Source organism: Pyrus communis, chromosome 9 (assembly GCF_963583255.1).
Source record: "Pyrus communis chromosome 9, drPyrComm1.1, whole genome shotgun sequence".
NCBI classification, from domain to species: domain Eukaryota; kingdom Viridiplantae; phylum Streptophyta; class Magnoliopsida; order Rosales; family Rosaceae; genus Pyrus; species Pyrus communis.
The window spans coordinates 10,423,864-10,437,231 of NC_084811.1; the positions used below are offsets into that span (position 1 = coordinate 10,423,864).

General features: G+C 37.0%; 2 protein-coding genes across 2 annotated transcripts; one reads left to right on the forward strand and one right to left on the reverse strand.

The window, feature by feature from the left end:
• Nucleotides 1-476: 476 nt before the first annotated feature.
• On the reverse strand, nucleotides 477-3,894 carry LOC137745628 (CASP-like protein 5A1). Its single transcript, XM_068485613.1, has 3 exons — nucleotides 3,543-3,894; nucleotides 3,286-3,418; nucleotides 477-1,136 (listed from the first exon to the last, which is right to left on the reverse strand). Exons 1-3 carry the CDS (start codon nucleotides 3,755-3,757, stop codon nucleotides 945-947), a joined length of 540 nt encoding a protein of 179 aa, XP_068341714.1. The 5' UTR covers nucleotides 3,758-3,894; the 3' UTR covers nucleotides 477-944.
• Nucleotides 3,895-5,488: 1,594 nt separating this feature from the next.
• Nucleotides 5,489-6,812, forward strand: LOC137746049 (ubiquitin-like protein 5). The gene is made up of 2 exons (XM_068486101.1): nucleotides 5,489-5,800; nucleotides 6,539-6,812. The coding sequence occupies exon 1, from the start codon at nucleotides 5,577-5,579 to the stop codon at nucleotides 5,796-5,798; it is 222 nt and encodes a 73-aa protein (XP_068342202.1). The 5' UTR covers nucleotides 5,489-5,576; the 3' UTR covers nucleotides 5,799-5,800; nucleotides 6,539-6,812.
• The last annotated feature ends 6,556 nt before the right edge of the window (nucleotides 6,813-13,368 follow it).

Below are 13,368 nucleotides of genomic sequence, written 5' to 3' on the forward strand. Positions count from 1 at the left end.
TCACAAATTATGATTACTTTATCAATTGAAACGAAAGCTAATGGTTGTATTTTGCCAACTTGTCTTCCATCCCACCTGTTGCATTTCAACCCTTAATTCCATGAGAAAAACTGAGAAAACACAAACTGTTAATCCAGTTTTCAACACCAGTCGTAGAAGCTTTAGCTAATTACATGATTATCCGCAAAACTTTCACCAAATAGTTCTCAGGAAACTTTTATGCAACCTAGAACCCTTCTCTTCCTTTCCCTGTCCTCAAAAGATGAGGAAAAGAAGCGGGAACGAAGAAAAGAGTATATTAGTATCGCTTATCGTGGAATGTACTAGGGCATCTCGATTCGGTACCAACAGTTGCCTGCAGTTTTAATAAAGTTGCTTTCAGTGCATACATTGAGCCCGAGGAAGTTTTAAAGCAAGTTTAACATGAATAGATCACACAAACAGCATTTTGTATCTCTCAGGTACTTGCTAGGTCATGAGTGAAAGAATTGTATGGTTTATAAGCTTTTAGAAATCATACAATAGTATAATGCATTGCAAGAAACTGATCGACAATGCAGAAAAAGATTTCATAACAAAAACAAAATCTGATACACATCTCCATGTTAAAGTTAGGAGTGTGATATCCACATACCCTTTTTTACTTCTCACACACCCTTCTAATTTTTGACCGTCGGATCGGATGAATTGAAGAAGATCAACAGATAGAAATTAACAAAAGGTGTGTAAGAAGTAAAAAAAGATGTGTGGATAGCACACCCCTAAAGTTATTGTCATTTCAATAAAGCTCTGCCAAAATGTTTCTATATACAAAACAAGGGAAACCATAATAACCTGTAGAAGCACAGCCATAGCTGTGGCAGAGATCTCTTCGCACCAAAGAAGCCAACAGTTGGGAATGAGAAGGCTCTGATCACTCATGAGTATTCCTCCCCAGCCATATTTTACCGTGAAGCCAGTGACCAGAAGTTTAAAATAAAAGTTGGTGACACAGCAAACCAACTGATAAAAGCCATAGCTGTGGCAGTCTCAAACCTTTTGCAATGGTTAAAACCACATTTGTTAAGATCATTGGCAATGAGGACAGTGATTCCAGCACAAGCACATGCGGCAGCAAATGTAAGAGTGGATGTGATCTGCACAAAAAGAAACACTTGTACATCTGTAAGCTTGTGATGGACTGATTTAGGTCTCGAACAGCGGGACTTAATGCCACTCTGATGCAGCAAATTCACTTTTCAACTTTCAAAAAATGGATATTTGCACGCACAAGTACATATTAACAAAGCATCTTGTTAATGAATGAATAAAAAACAGAAATACTAAGTTATCTGCATAGAAATGAAGGTAACATCTCAAGTGGCAAAACCCAGAAGGGACATCTAGTCATCTATCAATGTCAAATGTGGCAAGGGTGAGATGGCCATTTAATAAGACTTAGTTTAAAATTTGCCTAAAACAACACACAAAATATGTATACTGAGGATAGAGTGGTTTACCAGTTAGGTCTGACCAGTGTTACATTACCACAACCACCACAATGGTGAGTGAAAGAAAGGTATGTGCATTAATATGAGTGTGCCTGGATAAGTTTCGTTTCTTGTGTGTATTGTAGTGGTGCATTTGAAGCGTGTTATGTCTCTAAATTTGTTGACTCACCATGTTTTTGTTAAAAATTCTGGTATCAGAGCGAGGCAGTTAGGGATCGACAAACCACAAAGTTTCTAGTGTTCATGCCACAAGCTGAGACTGTGAAACTTGTCTGAGATTAAGCTCGGGTGGTATCAAGAAGTTCCACAGCTAGAATTATAACATGTGGTCAAGAAAGGTGAAAAGTACCAGGTATGGCTACTATGATGCCTGATTATTCAAGAGATCACAACATCGGACAGTCAACTAATAGAAATTTATTTAGTCGGTGGTCTTGGATGAAGTGGTGTTTTGCTGTAGTAATAGACAATGGATGGTAACACTATCAACCACCAAAGAATAATCTAGAGCAGCAACTATGGCACCTGAACAAAGCGCATGGGTGATGCAAATAATTGACCATGCAGTACTGGTCTACTGTTAAATTCAGTCAGCGATCCGTTTAGCTTCATTTGAGTGGCAGCCGCTCCTCTCAACCAATGACAGAAAACGTAGAACTATAAAAACAGACTAAGATTTTCTCTATATATAGATAGCTCAGCTGTCATTCTTCATGTAGTAGAGAAGTTATGGTGACAGCATCGGAGTCTTTAGTTTATGTGTGTAATGTCGTACATTAGCAGTGTCCAAGTTATATTCAATCTGTTGTCCCATGGTGTGTTTCATGCATCCTTGGAATAACAAATTCTACTATCGAAGCAATGGTCTATAAATAATTGGGTAATCACATACGAACAAAGCAGCTAGTTAACATTTGAATGGACAGATCACTGCTTTTCTATTTCACCAGGGACGGAACCAGCCACGAGACTGGCCCAGCCCCTTATGCTAGGCAAAAAAAAAAAAAGTATAAGTTATTGTGGCGTGATGTTGTTACATTGGTCAGTATAGGTTAGTATGGCTTTGATCCTGCCCATTTTTAGAGAGGAAACAGAAAAGTCAAAAGCATTCAGGCACAGAGACATTCCTACTGGCTCTGTATTTATCACTAGGTTAGTCTGGTGGTGTGTTGTTGCTCTAGTTTGGTTACTAAACTTGTGAGTGACTGATGATTTTGATGCTTTGAAGACGAGGATGTCAACATTTAAATACTGCACTTTTGTTTGTTGTATTGTTATCTTTTTGTTTGTCAGTTGGTTATCTTTTTATCATTTTGGTTTGTTTATGTATATGTATGCATTCTGAGGGGTATGGCTAACTACGTCCCCCTGACTAGGTGTATTTGTTTTTGTTTATTAATAAAATTCACCCATATCCGTGTATTTTCTTCAAAATCTTATTAGGTTTGTAACTTCGAAAACGCATGAAAACAACTGATATTGTGCCAAAATTTCAACAAGGATTTCCGTCGAGGTAAGAAAAAAATTAGCTTAAAATCCAGCCCACCCAAATTTCAAATCCTATGTGAAATTAGATAAAGCATTAACCACAAATCAACTTTTGCAGGTCAGTATCCACAGGAAGCTCCTGTGAAAATATGCACCCCTATCAAGTTTGGGGAATCTATCGGTGTCACATTCAGTTAAGTGCTAGCTACAGATTTTGCCAATGATTTAAACACTCAAATTCTACTAGTTAGTGGCTAATCAACAGAAGTAATGCAACAAGACTTGAAGGGTTAAATTCATATCTTACCCCATCTCCAATGGTGAAGAAACACACAGCCTTGCAATTGCGCAAACTCCGCCTCACCAAAAGAGCATACAAATCAACAATCGCCATTGACAAACTCCACACACATTGCAAGCTAACAGCAGCAACAAGGTAGCTACATTTCACCCAGCAAAACCAAACCCAATTACAAACACAAAAATCATCAAAGACTCAAACTTTAACCAAAACCCATCTCAATAAACATGTAAAAATTGCAAAAATCATGAACCCAGCATTACCAGAAGGCGGTGACGGTGGGAAAATCGGAGGTGGCGGCCATGACGGAGAGAGAAATTGCGGCGAAGCAGAGCTGGCAGAGACGCAGGGCGAGCCCACCGGGGGTGCCAGGCATGCCTTGGACGTCCTTCATCCTCACTCTGAGGGCGTTCTGGGCCGCCACGTCAGTCGTGGGCGGGGCCTCCACCGGATGGACCAACGGGCGGCTCACGTACATAACTCTATAAAATCTCTCTGCACACCCACTCTACAGAGACAAAAGCGATCTCGATGAAACCATGAAGTTAGAGTCGGAGGAGGAAGAAGATGGGAATTAGAAATGGTTGGAATTGATGGGAGTTTTGTTTGTCTGCTTTCTTTCACATCAGTCATTAGTCATCAGCGGCGTGCTGCTGCCTAGTGGCCTAACACTTGTTTATGTGTTTTTGGTGCACCCTTTGCTTTTGGAAATTTGGAATATGCTTCCTTGTACAGCATTTTGGTCGAGCACTATGCTTCTTTTTTAGTAGACTTGTAGAAATTTTTGTTAAAAGTTTCGAAGAAATGCACGGTGACGATTAATTTTAATAACGCGAACGATGAAGATTATTTAGAAGGTCAAAAAGTGGACTACGGAATACAAATTCGAGACTTATAGACATAATAACAGTAGGACTTTGGTTTAGGATTGGAGAGTTTAAGAATTGGCATGATTGGTTATTTGAATAGGACTTCGTTCTTCATTCTTACTAATGTAGCTAAAATCAAGAACTGTAATTGAGGAAATTAGTACTTAGTAAAAGAGAACGCATATGGTTTTTCAACCAAAACTAAGTCTTCATTTGCCCTAAATAATCATTGTATAGCTCAAGAGTAAAGTTAAAACGGATTTAAGTAATACGAGTTTAGCCATACTTATTTTGTAGAAGGTGTTTTAGATTGGTTCTATTCTAATACAATCATTGTCTAATACAATCTCGCAATGTTTCTTGATGATCAACATTGAGTTTGATTATTTGACTTATGACTAGTTTGAGATTGTGGTGCTTTAAAAAAAAAATAGCTTACTAAAAAAAATCTGAGACATCAAATGTGTTTAATAAAACAGAGAAAAAGTGTCTTTTTAAAAAAAAAAAAAATGCCATCAGTAACAGTAGAAAAGTATAGAAAAATAAAAACATGGACTACCATGCTTCTAAGAAAAGCACATTTTTTTCAAACATAGTAGTCAATGCCATTTAATAAAATTTTCAAAAAACAAGTATTCTCCTACATATTTTACAAAATTATGCCCTTACATTATTCTCTTTGACAATTATTATATCACATTATGTGTCATATCCTTTTTAGTTATTTAACATATTCACAACAATTTATATAAAAGTTTACTAAACGCTCAGACACTATTTTTTTGTCAAAATACTTTTACAAAAAAGTTTACCAAATACTCAATAACTTTATTTTACAGCTGCTTATTCTCATAGTACAGTAGAAACATTTTTTTTTATAAAAAGCACAACAATACCAAACTAGCCTTTAACATTATCAAAATTTCATTGTTTAAGTAAGAAATACAATATGTCTACTTATTCGATAATCATTAGATGATCAAACGATTTTAAATTTAGTTAATACTTTGAAAGAATGATGATGATCTAGAAAATAAATTTCCGATTATCAAATAACATTGTAAAACAAAAAGAAAAATCGATAAAATAGAACAAAAAAATTCAAAATAATATTAGAAAAACCAAATTTTTATGAGAAAGTTCATGGCAAGATCATAAGTAAAATTTTGACGCGCAACGAACAAAGATTAGGTTCAACATTATTTTAGTATTAATAAACCAAAGAAAGAAATGGCTTTGAAAAGAAAGGTAAAACTCGTAGACTTTCCAGTCGGCGAGCCAATCAAAAAGACCATAAAGCCCCTGTAAGCGCTCTATATATCAAAATGCTTTCGTTATTCGCGGTGTTCAAAGTCTCCCAAATTTCTGTCTGCGCGATCGGTTAGGGTTTTACATTTGGGCGATCGATTGAAATTCCAAGAATCGAAGATGATCGAGGTGGTGCTGAACGACCGTCTGGGGAAGAAGGTGAAGGTGAAGTGCAACGAGGATGACACCATCGGCGACCTGAAGAAGCTGGTGGCGGCTCAGACGGGCACCCGCTCCGACAAGATTCGGATCCAGAAGTGGTACAACGTCTACAAGGACCACATCACCCTCAAGGACTATGAGATTCACGACGGCATGGGCCTCGAGCTCTATTACAACTGAAGGTTAGGATTGAAATCTCTCTGCAATTTCAGATATTTGGGGCAATTATGTTGTTTTCTAGGGTTTTTTGATTGGTTAGGTGAATTGGGGTTGTTAAGTTTTAGGGTTTATTGTATGGGTTAATTTCTTGTTGAATTTCAATTATTTCGACTGAATGTTCGGATATAATGTCTGCAATTTCATCTGCTATCATGATATAGTTATTTTTTACTCAATTGGGGCAATTTGATTGTTTTTTCAGGGTTGTTGATTTGTTAGATGAATTGAACTTTTGACTTCTAGGGTTTCTTGTATTAGTTAATATCCTTGTCGAATTTTAACTGTTACGTAGTGAAGACGTTGAATGCAGTGCATGTTTATGGTCGACTCTTAGCTAATAGAACAAAGGCAACTAGACGTTTGCCCTTCACATCCAGTCCTTTACCTATATGAAACAAACGCAGACTTTAACAGGACCAAAGAGGGATGTTTCGTGGTTTATTGGGGTTCTTGTTGTGATCACTTGTTAGTTAAACAGAAAAATTACAGTAGGCTTGATTGATGGACTTGGTTAAGAGATCAATTAGATGTTCATTTGATTGGCTAGCACTTTTCTGATTGGAAATCAGCGGATCGTCTATAAATTTGATTACATTACTTGTAGTTTGTTGCTAAGTGCATATGCTAATTGGTAGATAATTTCTGTCATAACAACGAGGCAGCTTCAGAATGTAAACATAGAAATTTCTGTGTGTTTTCAGGGGTTCCGGCCTTACTACAATGTGCTGGTGGTGGGATTGGCGTTTGGTCTCTACAAGAAGTGGCTGTATGTATTGAAAACCGGTTGTATGCATTGCAAACCGTAGAATGATGCAGATTAATGTTTTTCCTAAAACTATTTGGCTACATGTAAGGATTAACTGCATATACATTTGTGTTATTTGTGTTGCCACACATTCAGTCTCAGTATTCAGTATTGATGGTTTGCGACTGTGATATGTTGAATCAGAATATATATTACTCAGGTCTTTAAGATGGGATGGATCTATAGAAAAGAATGATCTTTTATTTGGATGGAAATTGGAGGGGATTAGACATGAAGGAAGCTCATTCCTTTATTATCCTACTAAATTGGGGATTGGAGTGAATAAGTTTCTTTCACAACTATGAGTAATCCATCTTGTCTTCAACATACCTATAAACACTAAAATTCCTGAAAAGCAATGGAACAAGAATATGCATACAAAATAATAATTATTGTTTTTATCAAATGAATAGGGTTGCAATCTGTGGGTAAATTCTTTATAAGAATGAATCCTTTGATGCATCTCCAAAAGTGTCTGAAATACCATAATGTGTGTTTGATTCAAGGCTGTAGAAGCTTGATCTTGATCAAACGGATGCCATAAGAACTTTTGTAATGGTACGTGATGTTTGACTTTGGTGGTTAGGAACTGGCTCATGTGAGTGGTGTTTGATAATTCTTCGCAAGGACGATGAGGAATTTGGAAAAGGGTTTGCTGAATTTGTGGTGTGGCCGGAGGAATTTGACGTAACTGAATTTGGAGATTGCTCTGCAATTTGGCTATACAATTCTTGTTGCCGAAGATTTTTCTGCTGGAATTCCTTATCGAGTTTTCTTCTCCTCTCCATGCGACTCCATGGCTTGTTCCATCTTCTAATGTCATATTTATAGGGAGATAAGTATCAACCATTAAAATTGGAGTGTATTTTTGCTCACCTCTTGTGGCAAGGGTCATGATCCTGCCAATGATTGCTGTTAGATTAATTTAAAATTTTCAAGATTCTTGTCCTACCATCTTATATCTCTCAATGTTAGGAGAAAAGCTTGTGTGGGGCTCGACCTGCAACTGAATTTTGCTGGATGACATTACAATCCAGTCAAAACTCGTCTCATGGTAAATTTTAAATATAATATTTTATCATTTTTTATTTTAAATCTTTCATTATTATATTTTCTATTAATTAATATACACCATGAGATTGATCTAACAGTTCATATTTTTTCCTCTTCTTCTTTCTTTTCCTTTTCTCTCTACCGTTGCAGTCTTCTTCCTCATAGTTTCTTTCCTTTCTTCTTAAGAATATGAGGGGGAAAAAAGCCAGTCTTCTCCAACTATCATGAAATGAAAAGAGTAAAAATCCAATTTCAGAAACATAGTTAAAATCATCATTGTGGTAGGCACTTGCCGCCGTCTTCGGTCTTGACAAAAAAGTATCTACAAAACAGTTAACACTTTTGATCAAAGACCAAAGCGCCTACGAGGAGTGGAGAGAAGGGGGTGTCAAACGATCTTTGATGCCTAAGTCAGTAAGTTTGAATAGAATGAGTGTTTAGGGTTTTATGTAGGGAGTTTTAATGAAAAGGGCTTAGACCAAGATTATTTTAATAAAAAAACCACTTTATAGTTTTCTTTAACCAAAAGCACCTCAAAATTAACCATAAAGATAGAGGCCTCCAATTCTACATGGGCTAAATTACATAGCCCAACAGAAACAAAAATAAGTTTCCAAAATTACACCCCAACAAGGAGGCGCAGGTCTGAAACTTGTTTGTTCTCATGAAGGAGAAAACTCATGTCAGCTCCAAGTAGAGCATTGATCAGCGTTTTGTTTTCTGGGTTTTTCTTCCTTCATTTTTGGTGCTTATATCAGTTTTTGAATTTTCTTGTCCAAATTAGATTCAGATTTGGAGAATAACCTGACTTTGAGAAGAAAAAAGTCCCAAATTATTAAATCCAATCTCCAAAAGTACAATTAAGAAGAAACGAATAGGCAAAGAGCTGTGCAATTGAATCAAGGAAGAGGACACTCAACTGAATCCATTTTCCATGGAACAGGAAAAAAACCAAAAATTACAATTTCTTGCACCCATTTCTCCATAAAACTAGAAAGAAAAATATATCTCTAGCTGTGATAGAACCACCTTCCCCAATTGTAAAATTTGGAAAAGAAAAAGAAAATAGAAAAAGTAGACGAGAAAGAGAGAGAAAAGTGACTTCAACCATGGCGTTCAACTTTCATAACACTGTTAATGTTAAACATTTCTAGGAAATAGTATGATTTTTTTGCCATTTTTTTAGAAAATAATGCGACCCGTTATGTTTTGAATCTGTAACTGTTTCTGGAGAAACTAACACTGTATTTGAAAAAACTAACATTGTCTCTGGAAAAATTAACACTATCTCTGGAAAAACCTAACACTTGTCTTTGAAAAAACTATTGTCTCTGGAAAAATTAACACTATCTCTGGAAAAACCTAACCCTTGTCTCTGGAAAAATTAACACTATCTCTGGAAAAACCTAACCCTTGTCTCTAGAAAAACTAAGACTATCTCTGGAAAAATTAACAATGTCTCTGGAAAAACTAACACTACACTGTCTTTGAAAAAACTAACACTATCTCTGGAAAAACTCTGGAAAAACTAGCACTGTCTCTGGAAAAAATAACATTGTCTTTGGAAACAGTGACTTAGATTCCAGAAACAGTTTATTTTTACAGTCTATAAACAGTGATCCGTCGTTCTTATTGAATAGCATGCAGATCTCAAATTTATTTTCTGGAGAAACAAACGATGAACTCCACTGACGAAGAAAAATTGAAAAACATTACCTCAAATCCACTATGAATAATAACAACGATCACATTTCAACGAAATAATAATTAAATAGCATGAGGATCTATATTTTTATTTCAAAGAAAAAGAAGAAGGTCTGCAAAACAACGATGAACTCCATTAACAATGAAAATCTGGAACTCAACCTAAAAAAGTTAGGAGTAAAATCAACAAATCATAATTTATTGTAGTTGGACCATTTTTAGTTGTATTGCTTTAATATGTGCCTCGTACTAATCATTAAACAAAACTTATAACATGGTTTTTTATTAAAACTAAAACTTTTCAAGCCATTTTCATTAGTTTTCCTTTTTATGTATAGCGAAAATGTGACAACCCGTCCCAAATTTTATTATTCTATAAATTTTAAAAGAATGAATTTACAAAAATGCCCTTGAGGCGAGGTATTGACTTTCGTTGACCAACGTATAGTTAGACATACGAGATATTCCTTTTGAGTATTCATGTAGTACTCGACGATATGGACGCGTAGGCATAAGCAGAAGCAAATTTGGAGCTTCGGTTAAAGTTTTATGGAACTGTAAACTCGAGAAGTACTTTTGTTTTACTTACTATTTATATTTTTGTAATCTTTTTATTAATCTCTTTTAGTTATTTTAAGAGGGGAGAAAAAGAAAAGAAATGAGGGTTGCCTGATGGCAGCAAAGGAAAAGGGAGAGAATGGGGGTGCTGCCCAATCAGGAAATAAGGAGAAAGAGAGAGGGGACGAATCAGAGGGAGAGACGGGAAGGAAAGGAGGAATGAGAGAATGAGAGGAACCAGCCGGGTTCCCCTTCGACCCGCGTGACCCGTTTCAAAACGTGGCCACCCTGTGTGATTTTCCGATGGTTTTGCACCATTCCTCTGGCAAATTTCAGCCACCCACCACCTGGAATCAACTCAGCATCATCTCCTCTTTCATATTCAGCCATAAATCAACACGAATTGATCACGTTTTCGTGAGATAGCACCGGAGGGGTGCGCGGTGCATGGTGGCGAAATCCATCATTTCTTAAATGAATTTCTTTGATCTCCACCACCATTAGACTCCCCTTGAACCCCTGAACAAAGCCCAACTAGTTATAAGGGCGGCGGAACACTAAGGAGGGAGAATTGAAGCCATCCAAATTCTATGGTTTTCCGGCGGGTTTGATGAAATTAGGGCCTTTCCCGGCCAAATTGGACATGGCCACAGGTATAAAACTTGCTCTACTCATTGAGATCTTCATTTCTATGAAATTTGGTCATTTTTGGAAATAGTTGGATTTTCCGACGAGTCGGGATGGCCGACCGCCACTCATGGCGGCGTGTGCGGCAGCGCATGGCCAGTGGGCCACCAATGCTATTTTTAGGCTATGTTAAATGTCTTGAATTCAGTTTTGATATTTGAATGACGTAGGTTGATCGTTGGAACCTAAATTCTCTACGATAAGTTAATAGGTATTTATGTGAATCGACGGTCCGACCGTTGGATCATCACCAAACTTTGTTACATTATAGTACGTAATATTTGAAGAATGTAGGAACTTACGGATTGGGAATTCGACGTACGGATCTTCCCGAATTGGATTTATAAGTTCATAAAATAAAATGTTGACCGCCACTTGGTTGTGACAATTGGCAGAGATCCGACCGTTGGATCTTAATGAAACATTAGGATGTGGTTCTAGGAACATAATGTGAATATTTGGAAGTAACGGATCGGGAATCTGTGATGCTGATCTTCTGAAGTGAATTACGTAGGGATGTGTTTTATGTAAATTATGTATTCTATCGATAAGAACTCTGAGACGTGATTTGATAATTGTTCTAGGCGACATTGGTTCGTGATGTCTCGATATGTGTGCTAGGGAGTCGTAGCATGGACCTGAGGTGAGTGGATCTTTTCCTTTCTATCGTGTGTGTGTGTGTGTGTATATATATATATATATATATGATTGATAATTCAACAAACATTATTAAATTGATTTATGCATATTACCCACTTGTAATTATTATGAATACCTTGAGGCATAGTGCGAACTACAAAATGGCTTGATCCCTGTTTAGGGTACGTAGGCAGTCTAACGAGACGTTAAATGCAGCCATATAATAAATGAGACTAAATAATTGGGACAATAGCCTTGCTTGAGGAATTGAGCATTGTGAGGGACATTGGTGGAAAATGTGAGGTTTAACCTTATGTTTTGGTGAATAAATGTTGGTCATAAAACAAAGAGTGATAAAGCAAGAAAATTGAAGTAAGCAAAACGTAAGTAATGATAGTTAACTAAACTAGTGTCTAGTCGGGTTTTTCACCGATAATTATTCCTGAAAGTAAGTTTGGGAGTAGGGCATTATTGATTGTATATTTTTACGCCGTATTATATATTTTGGGAATACTATGAAATGCCTGATTCTTAGATTTGCATCATGTCATATTCTTATATATATTACCTGAACCTAATTATTGTGAATGCTTTGAAGTGCCAAATGACGCTGCAAACGCTCAGGTGAGATTTAGGTAAGTACATTTTGATGATAATGATGGTAGTGAGTACGATTGTGTTGAGATATATTAGAGCTCATAAACCTACACCCCGGTGTTAGTGCTCCTGCCCGTGGCCAAGGCTTAGCCTTCACGTGATCGTTCACTTCCCACACCACACACTCACCTTGAATCCAAGGTAGGTGCCAGCCTGTCGTACAAACCACATTAGGTGGTTCCGACTCGTAGGTGACTTGCGATACTTCGCACAGCTTTCATGTGATCGTAGCACTTGGGCATATTTATTTACACCTAGCTTATCGTACAAACCACTTCAGGTGGTTCCGACTCGTGTGCAGGATTTGGTAGATGAGCTATTGGCTAGCATGTTATTGAGCTATTGGCTAGCATGTTGATGAGTTATTGCCTAGCATGTTGATGAGTTATTGGCTAGCATGTTATTGAGTTATTGGCTGGCATGTTGATGAGCTATTGGCTAGCATGTTATTGCATATTGATGAGCTATTGGCTAGCATGTTATTGAGTTATTGGCTAGCATGTTGATAAGCTATTGGCTAGCATGTTATTGCATATTGAGCTATTGGCTAGCATGTTATTGAGCTATTGGCTAGCATGTTGATGAGCTATTGGCTAGCATATTGATGAGTTATTAGCTAGCATCTTGATGAGCTATTGGCTAGCATATTGATGAGATATTGGCTAGCATGTTATTGAGCTATTGGCTAGCATGCTATTGAGCTATTGGCTAGCATGTTAATGAGCTATTGGCTAGCATGTTATTGCATATTGATGAGCTCTTGGCTAGCATGTTATTGAGCGATTGACTAGCATTGATTGATGAGAGATGGATAAGTTGTACAGGTCACAATAGGTGACTCCGACTTATATGCTAGTCATGATTGATGAGATATGTGATGAGATATGAATAAGTCATATATGTCACTATAGGTGACTCCAACTTGTGTGCTAATATGGTTTATTAAGCACATGATTATTTATATTGCTAATGAGATACTAAGTAGTATTATACTTCTGAGTTTACTGTTAGTATACTTTTGATTTCATACTTCAACGTAGTATGATTTGCTGAAAACTATTTAAGTTTTACGGCAAGGGGTTACCACCTTTGATAATGGAAATGATTTTGAAAATCTTTGTTTTGACCACTCACACTTTCTATTTTTTTACCCCTCCAGGTTCTAGTAGCATGGTTTCGTATCGACGAGGACATGTGGCACTCCCAGTCCTGGTGGCTTATATTGATGGTATAATTATTATCTTTGTTCACTGTACCTGTCTTATGCTCTGTATCACGTGTGAAATGGGTCTATACCCGCTCATCATGTAGTTGTGTATATAGGCACTTTTAAGTTTAAATTTATTCACACTTCACACATTATCACATTCTATGGCTTCGTCACCTTCCGGGTGTCGGCCATCACAGCTCGATTCGGAGTCTTAGTGG

Excerpts from the sequence above, each read along its gene's own strand:
- LOC137745628 (XM_068485613.1), bottom strand. The coding sequence starts at position 3,757 with ATGTACGTGAGCCGCCCGTTGGTCCATCCGGTGGAGGCCCCGCCCACG. Across the intron at positions 3,419-3,542 it reads CCCACCGTCACCGCCTTCTG|CTACCTTGTTGCTGCTGTTA; the intron begins GTAATGCTGGGT and ends GGTGAAATGTAG. Across the intron at positions 1,137-3,285 it reads TCTTCACCATTGGAGATGGG|ATCACATCCACTCTTACATT; the intron begins GTAAGATATGAA and ends CTTTTTGTGCAG.
- LOC137746049 (XM_068486101.1), top strand. The coding sequence starts at position 5,577 with ATGATCGAGGTGGTGCTGAACGACCGTCTGGGGAAGAAGGTGAAGGTG.